The 27,914-nt window shown below is 39.4% G+C and overlaps 1 protein-coding gene across 1 annotated transcript in view; it reads right to left on the bottom strand.

The window, feature by feature from the left end:
* LOC111630925 (solute carrier family 12 member 6-like) overlaps positions 1-26,922 on the bottom strand; it is a 132,875-nt gene extending 105,953 nt beyond the window's left edge. The window contains exons 1-4 of the mRNA XM_023375084.1: positions 26,743-26,922; positions 24,899-24,981; positions 19,319-19,423; positions 19,086-19,232 (exon numbers count right to left, since the gene is read on the bottom strand). Of these exons, the coding sequence (XP_023230852.1) occupies positions 19,086-19,232; positions 19,319-19,423; positions 24,899-24,981; positions 26,743-26,878 (471 nt within the window). The 5' untranslated portion in view covers positions 26,879-26,922. The remainder of the gene's footprint in view (positions 1-19,085; positions 19,233-19,318; positions 19,424-24,898; positions 24,982-26,742) is intronic.
* Between the last annotated feature and the right edge of the window lie 992 nt (positions 26,923-27,914).

Raw genomic sequence — 27,914 nt, forward strand, 5'->3', positions numbered from 1 at the left:
GTGACAGAGAAACCTTGGGAGACACCACCCACTATCTATTCCACTGTGAGAAGTACAAACAGGAAAGACTGAACTTCATGGGGAAATGCCTGACGACGGGTGTCAACTGGCCGCCAAAATTCTCAGAAATTCTGGAAAGCCAAATGAGATGGCAATGAAAACTTTTATAAAACAAACAAAACTTTTACAGATAGGCAATCCAACCAACAACAATGAAGGTACAGAGCTGCAAGAAGACAGCAAGTAAATCTCCAAAAGATTGTAAACTCAGAAAATGACCAACAAGAAACAGTACAGCATATAAGAGCAATGTCAAAGAATATAATATAGCTGGGATCAAATCTGGTCAAGCTGGTCATGACCTGTATATCTTGTTCAAGTCAGTGTTACAGTTAATTACAGCTACCCAACGTATGGTATGTTACCAGGATAAAATTGTTATGCACAGCATTGTAAAAAATTGTAAATACTGTACCATGTAACAAAGTATGTTCATTAATTGCAAAGTGGATGATCTAGGATCCCATGCTTCTTTCCCACTATTCTATCTCATTTTACTTCTTCCCTCTACCCTCTTTTCTAAAACCCTTCTTTCCAACTTCTTAGGGCAGATGTCTGCATAAACATAGACAGCCTCTCTAATCTTTAAATAAATATCAATTAGCAGTAATATGTTAAGTCAGTGCTGAGTGTGGATTAACATAAAAGAATTGCCAGGCATACAATATATTATGTCTACCAACTAGCTTTTTATCCCCCGTTTTTTATTAATTAGACGTCAATTACTGTTACATTCCAGTTATTTTAGGGATTATCACACAGAGACTTGAGACCATTATTTTATTGTAAAACTATCCAATATAATATACAGCATTCAACTCCAATATCTAAAATGCATTTAAGCATTTTCTGCAGTGCCTTCTTCTGTTAGATTTCTTATCAGAGTTTTACACAATATATCCAGACTCAATACAATATCCTTGTGACTACATATCTAAAATTATATATTTTTTATATTTATAGACTATGGTTCATTGTCGACAGTTGCCCACTACTACATAAATAGTATACTTCTATTTTAAAAACCCATAAGTAATATAATTTACAATATTTAGCCTAAACCGTTTTAAAAAACTTTGACATTAAAATTTCCTCAATTTTTCAACCCTTGCACATTTTGTGTGATCATCATTAAAACTATTAAAAGTTTTACATTAAACAATACTACTGATTCTTGTCATTTTTTTTCTTTTTATATCTCTTCTCTTGTTCTGTGGGGCTTGCATGTGTCTGTTTTTAACCTGTTCTTGACTTTTATAATTACTTCTCACATTTTCTTGTATTTTTATCTCCCACTCCTTAGACTGTTTCCTTATTTTTAACCACCTAACAATTGTCAATTGTAAAATAAGGAAACTGTCTAACTTCCAGTCCTTCTTGGCAAAAAACTGTTCCAAGTGTTTCTTGATTCCTTCCTCATAAACAAAATGTAGTCCATTTAAGGAATTCAGAAGAGAGCAAACAGGTATTACCACCTGTTTGCTCTGTGGCTACATGCCATATTTTAAACTATATATGTATATATATATATATATATATATCTTCACTTCACCTTCGTCTGTCCTATTTGTTTACTCTTCTATAATCTTATCGTCTTCCCATTGACTTTAGTGTGTGGGTGAACTGAGATGAAAGGAATGAATGGAAGGCTTTTGGGAGGGGACATGAGTGGACTGAGGTGAGGGGAGGAACGAGGGGGAGTTAAGAAGGGGGAAAACGAAGGGAGTGAGTGGAGAGGAAAAATGAGGTCAGACAGGAAGTGAGAGAAGGGAAAGGACATGTGGACTGGGAAGAAGGAAGTGGAAGGAGCAGGTCAAAAGGAAAGTCTCTCCTGTAGGTTTAGCGTTGTATGATGAGAGAAGAAAAAGAGAACTTTGGAACGAGAAAAGGAAAAAGGAACTTAATTGAAAGGAACCAGACGGATCACCCCTTTTGGATTAACATCTCAGTGTGAAACTAAAAGTGAGTTAATCAGCCCCCAGACCGACGAGAAGCACTCCCTTTGGATTAATATCTCAGTGTGAAACAAGAATTGAGTGAATCAGCCCCTCCCCCCAGACCGACGAGAAGCCTCATCCACAAGCCCACACACTTCAACCTGCATCATCAAGTTTTGGGTACCCTCTTTCCTTATTCTTTTCTTTCACCTTCTAAATCTTCGAATAAGCCGGCTATATTCAATTAGTTTGAGTAGAAATAGGAACCTAGTATTAAGTAAGATAATTTTAGTTAATCGGATGTTCGGTTCGGGAAAAGGGACAACTAGAATTGTTGGTATCCTATGAAATCCTGTATTTGAACTAGCGAGTTAATAAATGATTGTGTTGTATGTTATCTAATCTGTATTGTGTGCATTTATATAACTCGCCGGAATCACAGCTACATAGTATTTTTTATTTTTATTTGTATAAATCTCTTCTGGAGTAACCTATTTGGCATAGATTTTTAACTGCTGTTCAGTCAAAATGTTCAAACTGAGTACTGTTCTTACCAATGAAGCATCTGCTCTGCTTGAGAAAGAATATATTTCACCAAAAACTTCATCAGTTATGGTTACATATAGTAGATCATTATGGCATCTTTAATAGGTATGTAAATGAAAATAAAAACTTATTTGATATGAAAATGTAATCACAAACATAATATTTACATTTGTTGACACTGAATATTCAGATGACTAAAAAATATAATAAAATGGCATGTAAAAGGAGTTCATCATATCTTCAGGATAATTTTATGGTTGATGGAGTCATTTTTAAAAAATATTTGACAAAATTTTTTCAAGTTTAATCTGAATCTAAATTTAAAATACTATGTTCCATTTAAAACATTTGACTTTCAGTCTGGATAACCGGTGGAGGTCGAAAGTACTTGTGGAATTTACTACGGACATAACACTTGTAAAAAAAAGGTTTTTCATGGATTGTTATTATTCTAAAACTCCAGTATTTTGAATTCTTCTTCTTTTTAAAAAAAAAAAACAATCATAATCCAAAAAAGAGTGCCATCTGATTAAATTCTCATAATTCACAACAGGGTGTATGGATTGTCTGTGTCACCCTGTATATAAACACACAGCACAAATGACATATCCTGATCTTAACAGGACAAGAAGTTCTTAGCAACCAGATTTCGAAAGTCATGCCACCATACTTATATTTTTTATACGGTGCATCTCATTGATGCTACCACAATACTGGTGTAATGTAGTAATAAGTATGCCTAGACACCAATAACTAGCAAAAATGGATAGATCTTATTTTAAAGAAAACAAATGTTTCCTCTGTTTTAATAGATATCTTTGGATTAGAAGAATTATATTGTAGAATTGTATCAGGCTGATTCAAATGTATTTTTATTTCTTCTAACCCAAAGATGTCTATTTAAAATGCAGGAAAATATTTGTTTTCTTTAAAATATATCAATTTTTGATGTTTATTGGTATCTAGATATGCATCTCATTGCAGAGCATTCACAAATTTTGGAGCAAGGATGTTTATGTCTGTTCAGCTAGGCCTCCTACTGTACTTCTGGAATGAAGTGAAAGTAATGTGACTGGTAAATCCAGATCTTCAGCTTACTTCCACATTACATTTAGGTTTTGTATGTACTTCAGCAGGATTTGTCACCAGATGTGTCATGGTCATCCTTTTCTTTAGTGTCCATCTGAAGGGAGCCACATTAATACAGCTTTTAGAATTTTTGAGTCATGCATTCATGTGGCACGTGGCTTGCTAATTGCAGTCATCACTTTGCAATGGTATTATGTAGAGTATGCTGACCACTGTTTTAGAACATCATTTGTGATGTGGTCACAATAATTTATTTTGTGAATTCATCATAGGTATCTCTGCCAGAAGACATTTAGTTTGTGGATAGATTTCGCAAACATTTTCCACATGCATATACAATCAAACCTGTCTGTAACGAAATATCACGAAACCGAGCAATTCATTCCTGGATATGACCACATATATCAAAATCGAGCTAATCAAACACATTAGTACTCGGTACTGAACCAAACAATCACCACCCACCCGCTAGAACAAATTTTCAGTTAATAACAAATATTTTTAACCGTTATTTTTTCATCCGTAAAAATGTTATGATAAAAATGAGTAGCTAATTTAAAAATAAAATAAACCTTAGAGCTGCCTACCTTTGTCAGACAAAATTGTACTCGATCCAGTTCGTTTTATTCACTATCTTAATGCGTGCAGAATACAATCATTGTGTGTTTCAACAATACGTGTCTGTGACACACTAAGATTTGTTACAAGTTCGCGGATTTTTATCAATTTATTCCGCAATTTCTCATCGTCAACAGCTTTTATGTTTTGTATCCTTTAATTCGGTTTTCCGAATGAAACTTTTAAAATCACATTTAACACAGTCGGAGTTTAGTACGAGTATTTTTTTTACTGTTCGTATACAGTTTCAATAAATAATGTCAAGGAGGATGTGACAAATGACAGGTAAAAATTAATGTCTATCGGAAGACGCCCACTAACAAGAAAAAATAAAGATATTTTATTGATCGCGAATGAATTTTAATAGAAGTCGCTAAAGATTGCACGACAATATCCTTTTGAAAATCCCCCAGATCTGCCAAAAAAAATTATTAAAGCATGTCTTTTTCTCCCCTTTACAATTAAAATTCCCTAGATCTAGAAACAAATCCCTAAAACTGGCAACTGATTCGAAAGCACTTCAACGTTGTCAATGTGAAAAAGGAAAATTACCCGCATCGCATTCAAATAATGGCCAAAAAATACTCATGTCTATCCTGTCTATTCTTCCTATGTAGGGATTCATTTATGAATGGCATTATTCCTTAATGGCTGGGTTATAAACTCCGTATCATATCCGTGTGGCTGTACCGTACTAAGGCGCTAGATTACCCAGGTATGCTCATACGCTTCCGTCACGTGTGCAGCCATATTGGTCCTTTTGACGTCATATTCCAAGATTTTTAAATTTAGCTGTATTTTATAACTAGTTGAACTAAATTTTGGCAAAGTTTATCATTTCGACCTTGCAAAATCTTAAGATACAGTTGAATTTATGATTATTTTCGTGTCTCTTCTATTGAACTTCTACGAGAGTCGTCTGCTTTCTAAGGACCAACATGGCGGATGAGCATACCTGGGTTATCTAGCGCCTTATACCGTACAGATGGTAACTCTGTCGTTCTACGCTTTCGACAGAGTTAGCATTTGTACTATAATTATCGTATTTGTACGATTATTTCAGGCGCCGTACGATGTACGATAATGGGATTTTGTACAATGATTTTAGAAATACGCCTTACACCCGAAATAACCGTTAATTATTGAAAAATCCAAATTGCAATCATCATATTTGTACGCATCGCCTTCCCATTGATATTTTGTGTATTTTATCTCCGCTAGAAGGCTATTAAATTTTCGGAAGTGTCGCTTGGATACTATTGCATATTCTCGATTATAAGGAGCACCTTTTTCGTACTTTACGAGACTGCTAACTGCTGTTTTTTTAGACCGACTGATAAGACGGCCGCATGGCCGAGCGGTCAAGGTGGCAGTCTACCACTCTGGGAGACACGGGATCGAAGAAATCCCCAGGAATTTTTCAGGGAGTGATCGGACCGTATATGTCGGCTCTCGTCTCTCACCACCCCATTGTGAACCTGGCCAAACCCATAATAGGCTTGCTGAAAGAGTCATTCTTAGTGCCCACAGGGTGGAAAGAGCAAAAAGACCTACTGATAAAAATACTCAAATTGATGTGCAAAGAAAATTTGTACAAATAAACGTTCTGTCGAAATGCCATTATGCTTCTACTTGTACAAAATATAGGTGTTTATTAATACATTTTATTATAGAATAGTTTCCATCAATCGAGTTGTCTAGAACAGAGGCTTTTTTGAGGGTAGAACCGAGGGTAGCGTTTCTTAAACAAGGGGATTGCGTCAGTCGAGGGGTGGACTAAAAGTTTTATATGGTAGCAAAATTTTGGACAGCTAGTTTATGCATATGAAATAAGTATATAAAGAAAGGAATGTGTTACATATTTGTTAATGCTTGATATGTTGAAATTGTATAAAAAAGACGTAAATTTTAGATTATGCCCATTCAGTGGTTTGTTTTGCACTATATAATGTATATTCGGAAAAATTTCATTTTAAAACGGGCCCACCAGTGACCAAGTGATTCCATTTCCTGAACACTCGAAGTTCGGTGGTAGGTTCGCACCGGGCCAGGACGGGCTGGCCACGTGAAGTTTTCCAGGTTTTCTCCACGTCTGTAATGCCTAAATAGGGGCCAAAAAGACCTCCCGGAAGGCATCCTCTCTAAGCAGATCGCCCAAGGCATAACTTAACAAAATTACTAGCTTATCCGTCATATTACTAAACAACCCCTCTTGAAACACCTTCCGTTTGTATCGCGCTTTCCTTGAACCGCAACGTAACTGTCCCTGCACTGAGCAGACTTGCAAATTAGTTGATGTTCGAGTTCAACTTACAATAGCGAGTTAAGTCGTCCGTGACGTCACCAAATGTCGACAACTCACATAGCAGACTAGAGCCCTCCAGGACAGATCAGAACGCAATGGAAACGGGACAAGAATATATTGCTATGATTGCATTATTGACAATTACTGCAGAAACTTAATTATTAATAAAAATAGGAAGGATGGGCAGTGTCGAGGACGACGACGTCGATGGAAAGTGCGCCCAATAAATATAAACAGACCTTTGAACAATATAAAAGTAAAGTAAAAGTTACTTTGGTCATAAAAAGCAAATAAATAATTATGGTGTAGATCTAACAACACAAACGGTAATATTTTCTCCGATTTACTTCAAGAGTGCGCATGCGTAAAACAGTCTGTCTCGTACATCGTAAAAATGTTTGGTTCCTTACAGATACAGATACGGCCTTACGGTATTTTATAACTACTGCCATAAATACCAGCGTTGCAAACACTTACAAATACGGAGTTTTTAACCCAGCCTTAAATTGTTTGACTTTCTCTTAAGGCTTCTGTTTCAAACATGCCGTTTCACGTCATTCATTTATCGACAAAGTGCGTGACCCATTAATAATTAATAAACGCCCTAAATGAAAATTATTGTTCCTTCGTGGATTATAAAGATTTCAGTGAATATGTCTAAAAAAGAATCATTTTTAATTAGATGTGTTTTGGAATCGCATACATTGCCATCGTTATAATTACAATATATTCTAAAACTTTCAGCCCTGTGGGCACTAAGAGGTCCTCTTTCAGCAAGCTCATTATGAATTTGGCCAGGCCCACAAAGGGGCGGCCGGGTGGTGAGGGACGGGACCCGACATATCTGGACGGTCCCCCCGAATCATTCCTGAGAATTTTTCGAATCGTCCGCATTTGATCACGGGTCCACCAGAGCGGTAGGTTGCACCTATACCGTTCGGCCATCCGGCCGTGTTAATAATTACAATATTAAATACAGTATACACACAATATATTAAACCACGTTATTGGCTATTGCATCCTTAAAGCACGATAAGAAAATTCTAAATGATATACATACGCCTGTAATCAAAAAGTATCGGGAATGGTTCAATAAAACGCAAGATTTGAATTTATTCATCAAAATTTATTTCGTCCCCTTCAAAGTGATCTCCCTCCTACTGCAATGCACTTATGGCAACGCTTTTTTCGAATTCTAAAAACATGCTTTAATGTCGTGTTTGTGAAACCCCTTCGGGACTCGCAGCGAATTTTGTTTTACATCAATCGACTCAAAACGGTGACCAAAAAACAGAAATTTTAGTCAAAGAAACGGAGAAAAGCGGTACCATGTCGGGTTAATATGGAGCTTACAGAACAGTATTTGTTGAATTTTTGACCAAAATTTCACCAGCAACGACGATCGAAGTAAACAATCAATACTACCTTAATTTTTGACTAACTTCGATTGTCTTATCGATCTTGTCTCGACTTTCGAGCGTTACTCATTGTCCAGTTGTTTCACTATCAATAGCGTAGACCCAGATTTCGTCGCCCGTAGTAGTGCGTTTTAAGAACGATTCGCCTGGAGAAAGCATTTCCTTGGCCACTCGAACACGTTGTTCTTTTTGGAAAAAATTCAACGTTTCCGGGAAGATTCGAGAAACTAATTCGCCGCCAGCTCAAACGATCTTTTAAAATTGCTCGACGACAATCATTGAGCACAATAAGCCATAGTAAACTAGAAGGACAAAAGCCAAAAAATGCATAACTCAAAATGACTGTTACATGTTTATGAATTAAGAAACAACATTCCAGCGAGTCAATTGCTATCAATATTTTTTAAAATACGCACCGTGGCTTTGTTAACCAACAAAAGAAAAGCATCCGTTTTATATATGGTTGAAAGTACAGTAGTGCCTCGTATAACGTACTTAATCCGTTCCAGGTGTACGTCCGTTAAGTGAAAAGTCCGTTATACGAAACGCATTTTCCCATAGAAATACATGTTAAAACATAATTCGTTCCGCAGCATAAAATAACCGTATTGTACCATAACAAAAAAATGAAAATGGAGCAGTCACCAATTATGCCGGGTAGTCAGATGTTGTGAGGAGGAGGTGGAGGTACACTTTCTTCACACATTCATACAGATACAGACTTTTTATACATTGCAGCGGGTCTTTTTTTTTTATTGTTTTTTAATCGGATTCAGATTCAGGAGAGGCAACCGGAGCTTGCAGGGTTAACTCCTCTTGTTCCATCCTTTGTTTTTTGCCCGCTGGCTTCTTGAAAAACATGTCCAAGATGGTCTGTTTCTCTCTCTTCTTCGACACCTGTCGGAAATGACGGAAAAGGGTGTCATTGTAGAGATCATTGATACTGTTGGCCTCAGCTCTGGATAATGAGTGTTGGTAAACTCTTGAACCTCTCCCCATTCGACAAGGAAGCTTTTGTCAACTTTCACTTCTTCTGATGATTTCTTCTTTGTTTCAATTGAAATCACCTTTCTGTTTTTTTTAGAAGCCATGATTTGCATAACACTTGAATAAATGTAAATACCCTGCACTGAGGTGATGTATGTACGTAATAAACAAGGGAGTAATCCGAATGCCAACGGGAGCTCTGTACTTCAGATATACTAATAATATATTCTAATAATACTAATATATTATAAAAATAGCAGATTGTCATTGGCAACGACAAAAGAGTGGCAACATCATTCGCACTTGTTCGTAGAAAGTCCATTGGTCGCCTCACGTAACTGCCGAACGGAAAGTCCGTTGTCCGCAGCCAGTCCGTTGCTCGAGTCACGTAACGGCGAAACAGAAAGTCCGTTATTCGCAGCGTCCGTTATTCGAGGCGTACGTTATACGGGGCACCACTGTATAACGTTAGTGTCGTTTTCGGACTTGTTTCGGATAGTTGTTTCGCTCGCTGTTTTGAGTGTTTTTATCAAATATTAAGATGGATAATAATCGCCAAGGTATGTATTTTAATGTGTATATTTTATTAATAATAGTTAATGATAAAAATTTTATAAAAAATAATCGCAAAACCAAGGGATTTTTACACTGCATCTTTTTTTCTATGTCTTTCTACATTTTAATTTAATTTTGTCCGGATTTTTGAAGGTTTCCTAATTATGTCTAACGGATATTTGTTTGCGGAAACGTGCGGATTTTGATGTATAACCATTTTATGTTTCACGGAACGTTGACTTGTAGTTAGCAGGAGAGAATTATTTGAAAAACTAAGAGAAAAAGATAAATGATAAGCGGATCATCCGAACTACAAAATATTATCGTAGATACATTAAAGAAAAGTTTAATTTAACAAATTCAATCAAATGAGTTACGTCGAATCATTTCTTCTTTTTTTCCATTGGTCTAAGTCAAAGATGAAAGAGACGCAATCGAAATATCAAACATTTTTCGACAAAAAATCATTTATGGCTCAATGATCATATAATTATCGAAAATTTCGATTTGCCACAAACCGTGCAAAACCACAAAAACAAATAATGGAACGTTCCAAAAAGGATTTTTCGAAAACTGGACCGAGAGCAAAAATGAGAAAAGTTCAAGAAATCATCGATGATCGAAATTCGAATGATATTACATAAGTAGAAAGTAAAATTAAGATTATCTGGAAAAAGAGATGGCAGCTAACGTAGTAAAAAAAGTAATATGCAATCTTCCAAACCAGGGACGAGATTGAAAAAAGTATATAATCGACCATCAGTATAAGACAATATATATTCGCCCTAAGAAACTCTCGCTTTAATTACCTCCACGAAGTTAACTAAATCGCAATATATAATGTTACGGCAAAGTGTTATAGAAAAAGGTATTAATATTTATCCGTCATGTCCTACAACGGCATTAAGAAAAGAAAGAAAGCCCGTTATCCATCAGATGCTACTATTACAGAAGATAAAACTTATATCAAACTTCAAGCTTTAGTGGACCTAACGACAGAACCTCTTTTTTATCACTCTAACAGATGTATTGAAGTTTTTCAAGAAGATAAATCTAATTTGAAGAATATTACCAACGTTTACAAGTGGGGTTTGGATGGCAGTGGAGGACAAAGTCGATACAAACAAAGAGTTCCGAGAGAATAATAAAAAAAATTTAATTATAAAAATGCAAAGGAAAACAGACTGTGACGTACAGATTGCTGTTAGTTGTGGAGAAAGTCCTACCCAGCCCTCTTGTACAGTACGCGTGCAGTTTAAATGACCATTCCCGATACTTTGTGATCACAATAGTATTACATACGCAGATACATTTTAATATTTGCCTCGCATAGAAGAGCAGGATTTTACGTATGCCAGCTTATTCTAGCTTATAAAAGCACCGTACTGCTGTGTCAATGTAAATAAAATGTAAATATACCGATACAGTAACCACGCGGTGGCATCCCTGTGGTAACCATTATTAAAATTAAAACGCCAAAATAAAAATAAAAAAGAAAATTCTTCTTATACTAAGTGTTTAGGTAATTACGTTTACAGAGATATAGTGCCAACTTCGTTCCATCTGTAAGAGTGCGTAAATTCGGTTAAGAATTCGATAGGAAAACATTTTAAAAAGGGTTTAATACATAAAAATGGTTGGACAAGCATTAAATGAACCGGATATTATCCCACATGCACTTAAAAGAAGGAATGAATCATCGCGGTAATTGGCTGAAGATGTCACATGAATTTAATGTCACTGCCTCTCGCTTTCTCTTCTGCAGAAGCACTTATAAGGCGCCTTTCCTAGTAAAGTAGCTTAAAGTTGCTTTGTTAGAAGACAATTAAGCTACTTCCGCTTTAAGTTAGCCGCTGTAGCGCAGGTACAGCGAGGTTCACAAGAAGTTAAGATGGCTGCACATGTTACGTACTGTACTCTACCTCAAATGAAAATTGGAACATACGAATATCTATTTTAAACTAGTTATCAGAAAAAATAACGCTCCCATAACGCAACTAGAGTTGGCCGTTGGGTTAGTTCATTTTAGTGTGCTATAGAGGAAATTGATATGATACGTCTCTTTTTTTCATTAATATGTAATTAAGACTTTTTAATAAATATAAATATTTAATAAAAGATAATAATGCTGATATAATAATAACTAAATTAACCATACTCAGTCGACAGCTTTAAAAGACAAAGTCAAGCCCGAAGGAATATATGTGCATTCATAAACAATTCTGTAATCCCTTAAAGACGCAAAAATGAACCAATCCAAGGGCCAATTCTAGTCGCTCAATAATTGCATTATTCGTATATAATGGACATCCAACATAAAAACCGTATTACGTGTATTTAATGTGATCCAAATATAAGTTACTTATCTATGAAATTAGCATATTGTAACTATGGGGATCATTATGTACTTAGTATATTTGTTCATAATCATTTTCTATACTATTTTTAGCCAGGATCAATGTATCATTAAGATTGTTTACCACATTATAATTTAGTCCCCTCCCCTCAAAAAAAAAATCCTACTAACTTCGCCTGCCCGTTTTTACCGACTCTGTAATAATAGAGGTGGGTAGTTCCGAACTCAGAACTACCAGGTTTACACCAACTGTCAAGACAGTTCCAATTGGAACTACTAAAGCGTACTTCATTCTGTACTTTTACGAATACGATTTTCCACGGAATGCCATTCCGTCCGAATAGTTTTGCACTCGGATCAGTTCCAACAGTTCCAGTTCCAGCAGCGGAACTAGATCTCCCACCTCTACTATATAAATACAATCACGTGCTTCTTCTAGAGGGAAAAACAGGCAGTGACGTCAAAATCGCGTGACAGTTGCAACTAATTACCGTAATAATTCATTCCTACTTCTAAGCGCATGTATTATTCCAACATGCTTGTTGAGAGTGCGAATGATCGAAGACTAAAAGAAATATCAATAGATTCAACTTACGTACAATGCCAAAGTATTGAGATATTAAAATTTAATGTTAAAATTTTCGAAATTATCCACAATAGTTAAAAAATATCCGAAATCAAGCATTTGCTCGCACATCAGCAACGTGGAATTGCCAGCACTGTCTCTAGGAAAACAAGCTGCTATTAACCTGGAACAAATAGCGCACTGGCAATTTGAAACGAAATAAAAAGATAGAAATTAATCCAATTGAAATTACACTTTTCCATCATCATAAAATTCGTATATCGTGTAAATATCGTATATTTAAAACTGCATATCATAATTTGATTATATCATTATTAGAAATCAAATTTAATAGTCAAAAAAGGCAAAAAAGAAGCAGCAAAAATTCAAAAATAACAAATTAAAAAATAAATTTTTATTGTTAAAATATATCAAAGATGGCAGGATGGCCGAGGCTATTTAAGCCCACCTCTCTGGGTCGAATCCTGAAAATTCTTACAAGTGGTCCTTCCCGAATACATCGGGCCGGTCTCTCGGCTCCCTTGGGGGCCTGATCGAACCCACTATGGGTGTGAAAAAGGTCCTCTTAGTATCAACGAAACGGAGAGTCAAAAATAAAAAAAAAACATCTATTATCTGGAAGAGAATGAACAATTAAATGAACCTCCACAATCCCCCAGTTTGGGCCCATCAGTGACGAAATGGACAAAACCATCGAACCGATCGAGGCTTAAATAGAAACAGTTTCCCCATAAATTCTACCATTCCTTTACTGTTTTAATTTACTATTTGTTGTATATTTGCATAATAAATAGTATTATACAAAGTGCATCAAAAAATATTAACATTTATACGGAGAAGGTGCGTAGCAAGTTATACTTTTAGAGAACTCCTCAATTGGGTCGTGATTTCTTTCACACGATGGAGAACTACGCAGAACACAACCCGCATTTTTTCCGTATTAATTTATTACGTTTTTCAATTACAATGTTCTTATATAATAAAAAGATTTCCCAACGTCAACCAATTTGTTTTTTTAATCCTTTCCGCCCTGTGGGCACTAAGATAGACTTTTTAATCACACGCATCGTCAGTTCCAACAGGCTCACAACGGAGGGCAGTTCGGTGGCGAAAAAAGGACCCAAAATATCACAGACAGATCACCACCGAAAACTTCCTGGAATTTTATGATCACGCGGATTCGATCTAATAGTTTATATCTCTAATTATTCGATTAATATGGACTTATCTTACAACGAGTTGGAAACAGAAAAATTTTCAATTTGTTGTAGCAAGTGTCCAATTCGTTGCCATAAAATTTTATGGCACAGAACCCGAATACCCAATTGATTAAAATGTTCTTTTAGCATTTATTATCGTGACTAGATATATATGGTGCAGCCACTACAGATTGTTTCTGGTTAGTTTCGCCACATACCTTCCAGATTCGGATTGTTTTGGAGCTTTTGTATGTTGAAATCATTAAGTTTTTGCTCATTTTACACATTAGTAACGGATAGTTATTGTTGAGAGTAGTACGGTATATAATCTACTTTGAGAAATGTACTTTTTATTTAGAGGTTTCGACTATTATAAATAATAACAAATGTATAGAAATCGGAGCAAAAAAGCGACAGATGAAATAGTAATTTATTAATGACAAGTGTAACAATTTGTATTGTTAAATAATACAATTGTTAATTAAATGCAATATTTTGAGATGGAAAAATTATACTCCAACGAAATAAAAGTTTAATTTTTTTTTATCAACGGGCGCATCGCCTAGTAAAGTAGCCTCTAATACAATTGGAGAAGTAAACCAATGATAGCCTGTTTTATTAGAAAAGGACTGTCATTGGTTCGCTTATTCGTTCGTATTACAGGAAACATTGACACTGCTAAATACTAAATCTATTCTTATCATTTATAAATTTTCTAGTTATCGATCTTTTTTTCTAGAAAACGATAGGTTGCTGCGCATTTGGTTATATAAATAGATCAGAAAATCGATGAAAACTTTAATTAAATTTAATGAAAACTAAAGATTGTTTAATGAAAAGACCTAACAAGGAAAATATTTTCGGTTACCTTAGTCGAAACAGAACAGAACATTGTTTATAAAGTGAAATCTGTACTCCACATATTCTATTAGATGACTAACATACAACATTTGTCAGCCATCAACATCAATATTAACTTTTTCTAAGTTAGTAAAAAAACATCTCGAAGATGGGAAAAATTTAAACTATAATTCCATTTCCTACATTATTTTAAAAAGAAAACTATCCATCCTTCTTTCTGGAATTTTTACCGGTAAAAATGGATAAAGATGAGGTGAATTTGTGATCCACTTCAGGATCTGAACATAATTTTTGGTGAAGTCAAGAAATGGTAGAGTGTGCAGCATGTTGTTTTACAAGATGTTAGAAGATTGCATCTCCCTGCTGATATGGCAGAAAATACTGATGCAAAATTGCATTGTAGTGTTGTGTATTGACGGTCCCATCATATGGGAAAAAACTCTAATAATAATTGTCAATATAATTTAATGTACACAAAGCTTACGTAAATTTTAAATAGCCTACGTTGTTATAATAACTGCGTTATTAATAACCGTATTAGGAGATATTGTGTATGGAAATTTATGTTATATTAAGAACAGGCTGAAATGTAATTTACTCCCTTAATGACACTTTGTAATATCCAATGCATGCAAGATTTATAAGGTCTCTGTTACAACGTGAAATTGAAGGTCCTGCTTTGTTAGAACAATTACATTTGCAAGTACTTGAATCTATTAGGAATTATTTTAGATTTAAAATTCTTTTGTATAAATCTAATTAATATTGTTCATATTATATCTGTTCATAAACTGGCAGCATTCTATAATCAATAGATTATAACAACTAGATTTGTTTAGTTCTAAGCGACAGTCACTGCTCAAGTTATTTAACATTTAACGTTAAAATTAATGTGCATATGTTCAACATGTTCTTGCATTTATCAAGTTTTATATATTATTGTTTTATATTCTTTGTATGTTAAACAGACCTGTAATTGGGGGGGGGTTAGTGTAAGTCGATTTGGTAAATAAATAAATAAAATAACTGAATTTATTTTGCATTGATAATTTTCAAATCAAATACAAATAATGGGTAATTAAATATATCAATATTTTTATCAAAAAAAAATTTATCTATAGAATCAACGCATTTGATTTATCGATGGCAAAATATGCCGTGCGTACTCGATTAGTTAGACACACGAGTTCGAATAACCCCGCTTTCCGATCGTATTTAAAATTGAATAACCCCACGTCCGTAGTATTGAACCCCCGTAAAATTGAATAACCCATCGTAGTATTGAATAAACCCACGCCCGTGTTAAATCTAACATTTTCTAAGCTACGACTTATTCTAAATTGTAATTGTATAAATCATTTGTTTACGTTTAACGACCCCTCGGGTCACTGGCACTAACACGTGAGGTAACTAATTTTGAAAAAACAAGCTCCAAAGATTCGAATATCCTCGCGTGCTCGAATAAAAATCCTTACCCCAAAAAGGATTTAAGAAAATAGACTCAATATGGGTCTATTCGAGTGCGTACGGTATTTCTATTTAAGAAATGATTTCACTACTATAGAATCAATTCAGATATATTGTTAACGATAAAAAGAACATATTTAAGTATTATAAATTCGAAGAATACTGGACAGTTTGAAATAAGTGCGTAAATTATGCTATGCGTGGCACAGATAAGCAAGTACGGAAGCATGCGTTGCCAAATCAGTTTGTTGTTGTATCCAATATCGATTCCGTTTCAACTACATAAATATTTCTTGTCCTTATTATCTGAATTTTAATTCATCGATACTTGAATACATTATTTAAAATAATCGTGCGGGAAACCGGCGAAGGTTTCGTTAACTACGAATTAAAATATTCACTAAGTTTTGGACGACCGAAATAACTTTGTACATAATTTGCACATCCGTTGATGACGAAATAATGACTACTTGCATAAAACGTATGTAACATTCGTTTTAATACAGAATAACTGCAATGAGACTATGAGACAGGGACATATAAGACTTTGGCCTACCGCTCTGGAGGCCTGGAATCGAATCCGTGAGACCGATTCCAGGAATTTTTCGTGACGGTCTGTTCAGAATACGTCGGGCCCCGTCCCTCACCATCCGGTCGTCCAGGTGTGGACCTGGCCGAACCCACTATGGGTACGAAAAAAGGTCCTCTCGGTACCCACGGGGCAGAGAGCCAAGAATTAAAATAATTCAAAAGACTGTTAACGAGAAAGTCAGCAATTATACCGCCACCCAAAATAGGGGTATTGTACCATATATAATTTTCCTTTCAAATCGAATAACCCAAGTATGCGAGACTCGAATACGTGTGACCATTAACTAACAGTATCGCATATTGTAGAAATAGAAGCAATACATATTTTTTAATTTTTGAAATTATTATTTTAACTTTTTTCCAAGTCACATATCCGGGTAATTGAAATTAAAGTACCCCTACGTAACGCTGTGTAGAGATAACAGCTGTCCAAATGCAATCAAATCTAGTACGATGACAATTCGGGATATGCCGAAGACATTTACATATCAAAACTCGCAACTACGATAATGTGGGCATTGTAAGCAAAGAAAGCATTTTCCTTTGTTTAATCACACGTGCTGAGGGCCAAGTTCTAAGTATAAAAGTGACTGCCACTGTCGAACGTCATTGTTACCAGCTACGACGGCCATCATCTTGCCGAAACGCATATTTCTTGTTGAAGTGTTTTACGAAAACAACGGCTGCACTTGAAATTCATGGGCCTTTGAATGCGTTACCGCAGTTCGAGTCGATGAATAATGTTGCAGAATATAGTAGGACACGTGAACGGTGTCAGTAGTGTCACAGTAGTTGAGTATATTCTACCATGCGGCGAAGAAGGTGTCCAGAAAGTCGGCGCATTGTTATCTGTCAAATGTCGGGCATAACCGATAGTCGCTTGTCACCGACGGCCAAACTCTACAGACCCGTGCATCGATATTCCTTACCACAAAGAAAGCGAATGCATGGTGGTCATTTAAGATCCCGCGCAGCGGCGAATACCCGTAACCGTCGTATTTTAGCCGGGAAAAACCTCCGTGTTTTCCGGCATATGACGTTTCACTCGCCTATTCTGGAACGAATTCTGTGACGTTTGTCCTTCACGTATCGCACTCGGCGTACGATAGTTTCTGCAACATTTCATCCATAACAGGGCGATTAGTCGTACATTTTCTTTCGCGCAGACACTTCGTTATTCGAATCTTAATCCGTATCATTTTCGGTTACCAAGACATTTGAAAAAATGTGGTTGATGAGGACACGTTGCACATTTGGCACTACAGATAAGAAGCATGGCAGAGAATCAATTACTGTACCGTTACCCATTGAACTCCTTTGTCACTTTCGGGTTTTATATTCTATCTTCATAATGAAGATGGCGTCAATCGGTATTCCCGCATCGCTAAGTTTCCGTATAGCACCAATGCCTCGTACAAAAATGCTTGTCGATTGCAGTAGTAAGGTGGCCTTATGTTTTAATTTGTTCTTTTTTACGAAAATATCTTCCGCACGACCCGAAGTGTCATCTCAGTAGATCCGGTTCGGTTTGAACCGCTAAATACCTGCATAGAAAGCGTCGAACTGTACTGTACTTTGATTACAATCACCCGGCACAAGAATCTGTTGGTTAAGAACAAACTTTGAGGTTTTAAAAATTTATCAGATATAGTTTGACCAAATTATTGTCGTGCCAGTCATGCCAACATGCAATAATTTGCAAATCATGATACAGTCATGCCAGTAAATTTTGTGATTCCAAACATATATATGTATTTAATTTGTATCCGCAATATATTTGAGGTTAGACGTACTTCGTGTTCAGTAAACTTACAGATCTTATTCAAACAGATAACAATTTCCAAAACTTCTACATTCCAGTACTAAAAACATGCGATATAGATAAATTGCATATCTTGTAATATATATATTTTAAATACTTATATAAAATATTTTTATCGTTCATACCATTAATTAAGATGGCATCTACATTAATGTCTATTTTTATATGTGATTCTTTATAAATAATTCAATTTTTTTTTTATTAATAAATATAAATTCCATACGTGAAAAAGCCACGTCCGAGATCAATAATATCGACCTAATAACTCTGCTATTTTTAAACTTGTAATTTGATTTAAAAAATATCGAGTGTATATATATATATATATTTGTATAAAAACGTATTTGGTGTCGACTATATAGAAATATGTTTCGTTTACAACTTATTTTCTCTTTATTAATTTGGTACATTCCACATGCTTATGTATGTTCTTACCTGAAGAAGTCAATCCGTAACGGTTACTTTGTAATTTTGTTTCTGTTTTAATACATATATTTTTTTTATTATTATCATATCATCCGTATTTCTGTTTTATCTGCAAAATAATTAATATTACAGCAATTAGAAAATTCACACTTATTTAAGGTTCGTTTTTCGTTTTAAGATCGGGGTTTAGACAACGTTTATTTAATAATGTGAATTCTCTAATTCAAAAATTTAAAAAAAAAAAAAAAAATTCTTTTCTTACCACACAACAGCATAATAAAACAATGACAAATGCCACCGGTGTACCTGCCGTACCAACGATCCATACCAATCGAATAAAGAATATAACTCCGAAGATGTTTTGTATGCAAGGAAGATAAACTCCAGCAACTGTACCGAGATTCGCTTTCTACAATTAGAAAAAAACCGTATTAATACATAAAAAAGAAATCGATTAATGTCTACGGGATTAATGATAAATCGATTAATATATACTTTCGGCGGCGGTTTGGATTCTTCCGTGACGCTGGGAATGGCGACGTTGTAGTTGGCCAGAGAACCCAGAAGCGAGGCCACTCGGGGCCTCTCCGGCATTTCTTCCTAAAAGAGAATAAATATTTAGAAATAATTAATCACGTATTTCGCTAATCTTTCGTACGTAATTATCGAAATCGTTTACGAAATACGAACGACGAAAAACGAAATACAACGGGAATATCAGATCCGCTTACGGTAATCTTTTGGGGCCTTCTTCTTTTTTTCACTCTTTCCGTCCGGCGGGCATTAAGAAGGCTTTTTATACCCGGTGAGTGAGGCCTAGGACGGGGGTCGGTTAGCGATCAATAACGTTAAGCGGGTAAGACCGCGATAAGATAAACATTGGTAATTTCTTGATACTTTTTCAAACAAGTAATGTAAGATGAGATTTGAAATTTTGCTCGCAGATAGCGTAGAATATATTAAATTTGATAATGTTGTTGTTTTGAGTATTGGCTAGTTAGGCATAAGCTTCTAGGTTATATCGCCCCGTGGTAAAGTGTGACGTAATTATCATTGTTATGCGTTTATGATGGGAAATAATGCCTTCCGGGAGGTCTTTTAAGGGAAAGTGGCCCCTATTCAGGCATTACAGAGTGGAGAAAACCCGGAAAACTCCACGTGGCCAGCCCGTCCCAGGCGAGGCCCGAATCCACGATCGAATTCCCAGTGTTCGGGGAACTGGAACCGCTTGGGCACTGGTGGGCCTCGCGAGGATGGAAAACGTTCAATATACGAGCAATTATTTATTGTGACATGGTCACAATGCCGGTTGCAATTTTTAATCATATTTTTAATTTATTTAATTTAAAATATATATTCTCCACCTCAAATTAATAGTGGTTTGCTCCATACTTTTCCTGTTAGTAATTGAGTCGTTTCTTCAACTCCTTTCAGAGGAAAAATTTCGAATTGAAATAACGTGACTTCCGATTTATATCGGAAGTTATTATACATTGCATTGTATAGTTAATCCGGGCTTTCTGCCCTTAAGCTGGTCTTGTTTTTCATCTATCCAACTCTGTTCTGGAGATTAAGGAAGGACAGAAGTCAGATAGACTGACATATAGACAAACTACAGTGTGCATAGGTCTACAGTTGTTTCAAATTGCAGTTAAATATATAGGTTAAAAGATCCTGTCACGAAATTAGCAATGTATTATCACGAAATAACCACCTGTAGGCGACATAAAGAATATACTACTAGAAAACTAATATATTCGTAATAACAAAACAACAGGTTGTTATCTGGAGAGTATGGTCTCTTTAATAGCGTAGTTAACATATCCATTTACGAAATATATATCGGATAATTAAAGAATAATTAATTTTATCACGAATTTACCAATGTTTACCCTACCGGGAATCGCCACTTTATTAACTCCAACATTGCGGAGTCGTCTTAAAACATTTAATTAAAAAAAAATACATAGCCGGAAGATTAATTAATTGGTGTTTTTCCAGTCGATGTCAGCGGCGCCGTCTTTTAACAACGGCAAGCCCGTAAGGAAAGAAACGCCGGCAATTTACACTACCCTACTGTAAATAAATAACGGGATAACCTAAGGTTCCGGTTAAGCTGGGGCCTGGAAAACTACGTCTAGGCCAATCCGTAAAACCATTAATTAGACTACAGTCGACCCCCTATAACACTGTTGATTTTTCCGTTTTATATGAATTCCATGTTGTATGAGTCACTTAGATTTTACAAATACGTGAGCCGTTCACAGCCCAGCACGTGTATTTGTAAAATCTAAGTGACTCGTATAACATGGAATTCATATAAAACGGAAAATCAACAGTGTTATAGGGGAGGTCGAATGTAATAACATTCGAAAGTGTCCGAGAAAACGGAAAAGCTAAGAACAGAATGGCCGTATCCGACTGTGCGTAGATTTTCTACGATACGTGCATACCGATTATCGAACGAAAAAAAAAAAAGGGAAGGAGGTCGACACCCCTCCCTAACAGACACTATGCGGGTAAGTAAAGTTTATTGGCATTTAAATAGGACCGAAATAGGCGTCCGTCCAACACAATATAATTGGCACGGGATTAATCCGGGATCAGCCGACCAATTATCAGAATTTATTGTCCCGTCGATTGAAAATTTACGACCTTTTTAAGGAAAAAAAATCGACACGGAAAGATTATTTAAAACAATTGACTTAGAAATGCTTAAATTATTACGTATCTATCGATTTTGTAAGGGACGATCGAAGTCTTTGAAGCCGAAAGTCTCGTTCTTCGAATTGTAAAAAGTGCCCAAAAAATTCAAACATTTTAGGACCCGGCAGAAGCCAAATTTCCCTAATCGATTTACGGTAGAAGACGAAGGCTGGATTAATTTAAGCCCCTTCCGTCCGTCGTTAAAAATGCTCGTTATCGGTTAATTGGCCCATTTTCTTTTATCGTACTCTCGATTATTTATTTTTTTTATTAAATTTCGCGATTGGCTTTATTAAATTGATAAATCAATTTAAAGTTAATGAAAGTCGACCCGTAGTTCTCTCCGTAGTATTCGATTAAATTATTAAAGAAGACAATTCTAAAACATTCGATGTAATTAAGTAAAAAATGGAGCAATCTAAGTTAAGACGAATGGAAAATCATTTGCCGGAAAGAATTAATTAACTTTATTTCCAATAAGGACGGAATTTTCCGGCCGACTAATTCCGTAAAACGACAATTCCGTCTACCACACGCAACAAATTACACTCTATCCGAGTGCCACTGCAGAACCGAATGGAGAAAAACAAGAAAATACAGTTTTTTTGGAAATATTTTGCACTTTGCGATTGCTTATATTTCGTGCCAAACGGTTCCGTCCCCTAAACACTGGAAGTACCTGGCCAGAACGTAAAGTTTTCCGGGTTTTCTCCACTCCTATAACGCCAGAATAGGGGCCAGTTACCCTTAAAAAGAAAAGAACTCCCGAACAGCATCACCTCTAGGCAGATCGCCCGTGTTACGTTGCCATAACTTAATAAAACATATAAAACAAAAGCTTATATTCGGAAACTGCTAAGTAGAAAATCTTGAAATTTTGCACATTACCTAACAAAACAATTGTCTTTTCAACGAGATATTCGGAATTACTTTAGACTTTTAAGGAGCGGAGAAATCGACCCCCGAAAATCGGCAACTCTGATTCCTGTATATATCGGTGAGTTTTCTACTAGGCAGGGAGTCGCTCTCGATCTTTATATCCGTATCTTATCGTCTTCCTACGCGCCGTTTAACTGGTCAAATAACGAAACACACTGGAAGTGTTTCGACCCCATAGAAAACCTAAAATTCTGGGTAGAAGCAGGTGATTTTGCTGATGTTTTAATACCGGGTAGTTTATTTCTATTTATAACTTGTATTTCTTTTACCGAGGAGTGCCGTTGATACCGTCACTCGTCTTCCTAGACAACGTAACTTAAGCACAAAGAAAATTTTAAAAAAATACAGAAAAACCGCACGGTTCAGGCACGTACTTTTCGGGCTTTTCGGATTCTCCCGTAGCTACCGAACAACAGATATTTGGGGATGCAATTTTTAAACTGCTGACCTGTACAGTACGTTCTCGCCGTTAATTTGAAGAACGGAAATAAATACACGACCGGCACGACTCGATTGCTATCGGGAGAAGTATGATGTACGGGGGCAGGACGGAAAGCTTAGTTTAAAGTAAGATTAAAAAATTGCAGCTCATGCAGATATTACAATTGACGTATAAAATAATAGATTTTTCCCCGAGTCTAATATACGGAGCGGTTGGAGAGTAACCGGCACGGACAAATCGTCGTGATTTTTATAATAATAATAACGTCGCTGTAATAAAATCTGTGGTTGGGAATTTTATAATTCCCGGGCGGGTGGCGCGCGGCCGTTGGCGCCGGCGCCACGAAAGACAGAAATGGGTGGAGGTGGCGCGGAGACGGCAATATCTACGCAAGGCCCAGGGAGGTGGCGCCGCCGTCCGTCCCAAACACACAGTATGGAAATACGGTAAAGTGGGTACGGTGGTACCTCGAACTGGGAACTGCGCGCGCATTGTAAAGGTGCTCCGATTTGCGGCTTAAAATATCCTGGGGCCGGACGGATATTTGTCCGTCGGACCGTAACGTTTGTAAAGACTGTCGGGACACCGCCTTCTCCCGACGGGGCATCCCACCGTCCAAAAGCCGTTCCTGACACCTACCGTCGATTAATTCGGGCGAAAGAGATTAAAGAAGCCAAAGAAGGGAAAATGAAGTAAAGGGACAAAGGACAAAGGAGTAAAATGGCGGAAAAACGGTTTCGAAAGATTATAAAAAGAGTAAAGACGAACGGACCCGATGGTAAGAGAAGAGGATGCGGAAGACAGACGGATCGCGGGAGGCCGTCGATTCCGCCCGGATACGATCCACCATCGGAAACCATAGAAACAGCGGCCTCTCGACTTTTAACATTTGGCCACTCGGGGGAATTGCGCTGCCGTTTCTTTATCGTCCTTCCGCCGTTCCATTTACCCGCGGACAAAAATACCTGGGTATTTACAATTTACAGTATTTACAGTGGAAAACTCTAACCGCCGTGGTTAAACAGATCTCTTCCGCTAGACCGAAATGTTCCCTTTTATCCCGTAAAACAACGTCCCGCCTAACGGATCGGACCCACCCGGGTGGCAGAAGTCCTCATATATCGTATTTAAATCCTCGTCTTTATTTACGTACGCGGCTTAACTCCTAAATATATACATATATTACACTATGTGCCATTATTTACTGTTTTTCTCAAACTCTTATAATACTCCGGCCAATTTTGCCTACCCCGGAAATCCGCAGCTCCCCTACCGGGAGCTTTAGACCGGGCCACAGAGGAAGAGGCCGGGAAGAGAGTACGAAACGAATTCGGAAACACCGGGGAACGAAAATACTGTACTTTGATATCACGAGGTAAAAATTCCGTTCTTCCGTCCACCGAAAACGATCGATGGCCGGCGCGCGACAGGCTTCTCGGAGGGGAATCCGAGACGAAAATAATTACCCGTCCGATTTCCGCCCGTCCTAACGACTTTTTCCGAGTGGAAAATGAAATTAACGGGAACGAGTTACGAGGACGGCGCTCCTCTATTTACTCTCTTTACCTTCCCCCAATTGAAATCTTTTTCTCTCCTCTCCTCCTCCTTCCGCCGGCCTCCGAGTCCTTTCGTCCCTTCCGGTAAATCCCCGAGACTTCCGGATCCTTTCGCCGTCACCCGCCTTTCTAGGACAGCGCCGGAAGAAGGAGACGAAGAACATCCCTCCCCGGACGGGTCCTCGGGCTGGCGGACCCTGCCGGAAAAACCGTTCGACTGACTCTTTCTCGGGCCCGGGGTGGGAAAAACTACGCGCGCCCCGAAAATCGGACAAACGAAGCTGGAGAAAGACAAAACGTAACGTCCGAACGAATTTAAATGCGGCACGGAGGTCGACCCGGAAATGATGGCTTCTCCTTCGGGTCGCGGAGACGGACGGTCGGCACTCCTTTACGGGAGCCGGGAGGAAGGGAAAAGAGAGAGACACTCACATGATACAGGTAGAGGTTCTTCTCGTAGGCCGACAACTCCTTGTCCTCGATGATGGGGCGCTCGTCCGACTGACGTCCGGCCGCTGAAAAATCACAAGAAAAACCCTGATCAGTTTCTGCTTCCCGGATTTTCTTCGCTCCCCCAGAAAGAGGGAACTTCCGACCCTCCTCCGTCTTAACCGGGTTTTTGTGAGTGGCTCCACCCCCTAAACCGTAGTTAAAAACCGCCGTTCTCGTCCAATTCGCGATGTAATCGACAACCGTAGTCACAAACGATACATGGAATGCGGCTTAGCCAGTTACACGAAGGAGGCGGCACCGCCTCCAACATTTTTAAAAGCCTTTTTATCCTTTCCTTCCGAAGTCGTCGGACCGTCGAGTGTAGTCCGCGCGCCTCGGCGCGCGTATTTCTCCCGTCTTTATTTACGCTAGCGCCAGAAAAAACGGACCCGTCGGGACCCACGCCGTCCGCACGCGGCTTCTCCACCGGCGTCGTTACCCACCGCGCGCCTCCTCCCGCCTCCCAACGATCGATATAGTATTACGGGGCGGGTCGGGCGCGGTCGTCCGGGCCGAAGCGATTTCTCGGAATCCACGGCCGAGGGGGCGAGTAACGGTCGACGACCGACGCCTCGGCGTCTCTCTCTCCGGCCCCGAAGGTGGGACCGGCCTCTGGTGCGATGGAGAACGGCGCGTGGATTCTGAGGAACGACGTGTCGGTAACTTCGCGCCTCTCCTTTCTCCTCCGGTCTCGGACGAACGGAAAAACATCCGTGGCTTTTCCACCGACGAACGAAAACGTCTCCAGGAAATCAAAGGCAAAAATACCTTTTCGAAGAGCGGGCCGCCGGAAGTAGGGTCACTCCCCCTAAGGCCGAGCTAGGTCCGGGAGCGGAGGGCGCAAATTTCCTGTCCCAAAAAACTTCCAAAACTTTCTCATCCTTTCCTATAAGAGCTAACGGCGCGAGAATCATTCTCTCCAAAAATTCGGCGGGTATGACCGTTAAGTCGGCTCCCGTCGGGGAGTTTCCGCCTCTCGTCGCCCGCCGATCCGCCGGACTCGGGCGGAAACGGAAATCTCCCAATCCGTGGAAAATTGCTTCCCGCTCTTCCCGATTTCGGAAAACGTCCGTGTTGCGGATGGACACCGCCGGGTGGCTTCCCGTCGGACGTCTTCTGCCGGAAATAGAGAAGACAAAGAAAAAATCGAAACGACAGACGCGTTGTTTTCGCCCGGTCCGATGTCCCTCCGAAACGGTCCGGAGAGGGCGGGCGGAGGAGGCCGTTTCCGGTCGATGCCGCTCCGTCCGTCGGATGCGCGCCACTTCCGGCCACCCAGAAAATCGAAGGCGATCGATCGATCTTCCTTCGGCGCAACCGAGAAGAGAAAAAGAGAGTGGCGGTTTCCGGGCAACCCGACTCTCCTCCGCCTCCTCCTCCTCCTCCTCCACCGCCGTTCGGCGCGGTCCGGGAACGCCGGGAAGGAATTCTCCCGCATCCTGCGCCGAAAAACGCTAGAAGTCCGAGAACCCGCGTGCGTGGCGTCGGAAAGGACCGAAGAAGGAAGAAATCCTCGCCGGGAAAGAAAACTACGCGGCCCTCTCCCTCTTCCCGCCGCGGCGTCCACGGAGCGGAGTGGGTCCGCGGGAGCGCATCCCGCTGATCGATCGGTCGGAGGCGGAGGACCCGGTCGAATCGGCCGTTCGGCCGTCCCAGACCCGGACGCCCCGTCCGGACGCATTCCGCAAAAGAGGGTTCCGCCCGATGTCCGGGAGGAAGCGGAAGAAAGAAGAGGAGGAGGAGGAGGAGGAGGAGGAAGAGAAGGAGGGAGAAGAGGCGCTCACCTGGAATGAGTCTGTCGGTGGTCAGGTCGTTGTCGGGGGAGGGCGACTTGGGCGAAACGGGCGTGGGAGGCAGAATCACCTCGACTCCGTCGGGAGTGGTGGTCTGGGTCACCTCGAACTTGGTGGAGCCCTCCATGACGCGGCCGCTCGCTCCGCCTGGGCCCGGTCGACTGCGGCCGCTCCGCCATCGATCGGCGGCCGCGCCGCTCCGGTGGCTCCCCTAGCGGCGGGCCGCGGCGCCGCGCCGCGCCGGCCAGCGTCGGTAAACGAAAAGAGGGGAGGGAGAGAGTCGGGCTTCTACCGATTTCGGACGCCGAATCCCCATCCTCCCGGCTTTCCAACGGAAGCAGAAAATAACGATCCGCCCGGCCTAGAAAAAGGCGAGCGACGGATACCGGCGCGGGAGAGGGAAGGGTAGAAAGGGCGCCACCGGCGGACGAACCTGAGAGAAGAATTTCCGGCAGACGGGAGGAAGAAAAGGAGAGGAAAACAAGCGGGTGGAGTGGGAGGAAAAATTAAAAGTAAGCGACGGGAAAGGTTGGAGCGACCGAGAGAAGGCGAATCAGAATCCGGTCTGGCGTTGCCCCTTTCACATTTAGTGTCTGCCGGTGTCGTCCGGTCCTTGGTAGTAAACACTCCTTCGCCTTTAATCGATACGAACCACCGATTTGTCGGCCGCTGCCTCTTGTTACAAATTCCATTATTCCCGAGTGAAGAAAGAATTGGGGAGGAAGAAGCCGGAAAGATATTTTCGTCTAGTCTTAATCCAGTTTGGTGAGGTCTCCGTTTAATCCTTCCTTCTCGGGATGGAGGTTTCCGCCCATTTACATCGTCTCCGTACCCTCTCTCTACCCGTAAACACCTCCGTTTCCCTTTCGCCTGCTCCGAAGAATCCAGCTAAAAATGGGGCCGGTCCGTTACTCGGCCCGCAGTTTCTGCGTTACGTGGTAAAGGACCGGAAAGGGGTTGCCGGAAGTAAGCATCGGCGCGGGATGGGGAAGACGACGATATCAAAAAAGTCGGGAAAAAGCTACCGATCAATAACCGCGCCGTTGGGAGAACAGAGAAAAGGGGATGTCGGCGCGTGGCGTGGCTTCGGGGATTCGTTCGCACTCGATCCGAAGCGTTCCGGATAAGAACCGCCGAGGGAGGGAGAGAGGAAAGGCGGAGAA

Source organism: Centruroides sculpturatus, unplaced genomic scaffold (genome assembly GCF_000671375.1).
Source record: "Centruroides sculpturatus isolate CEXI.00-Female unplaced genomic scaffold, Cexi_2.0 scaffold653, whole genome shotgun sequence".
NCBI lineage: Eukaryota > Metazoa > Arthropoda > Arachnida > Scorpiones > Buthidae > Centruroides > Centruroides sculpturatus.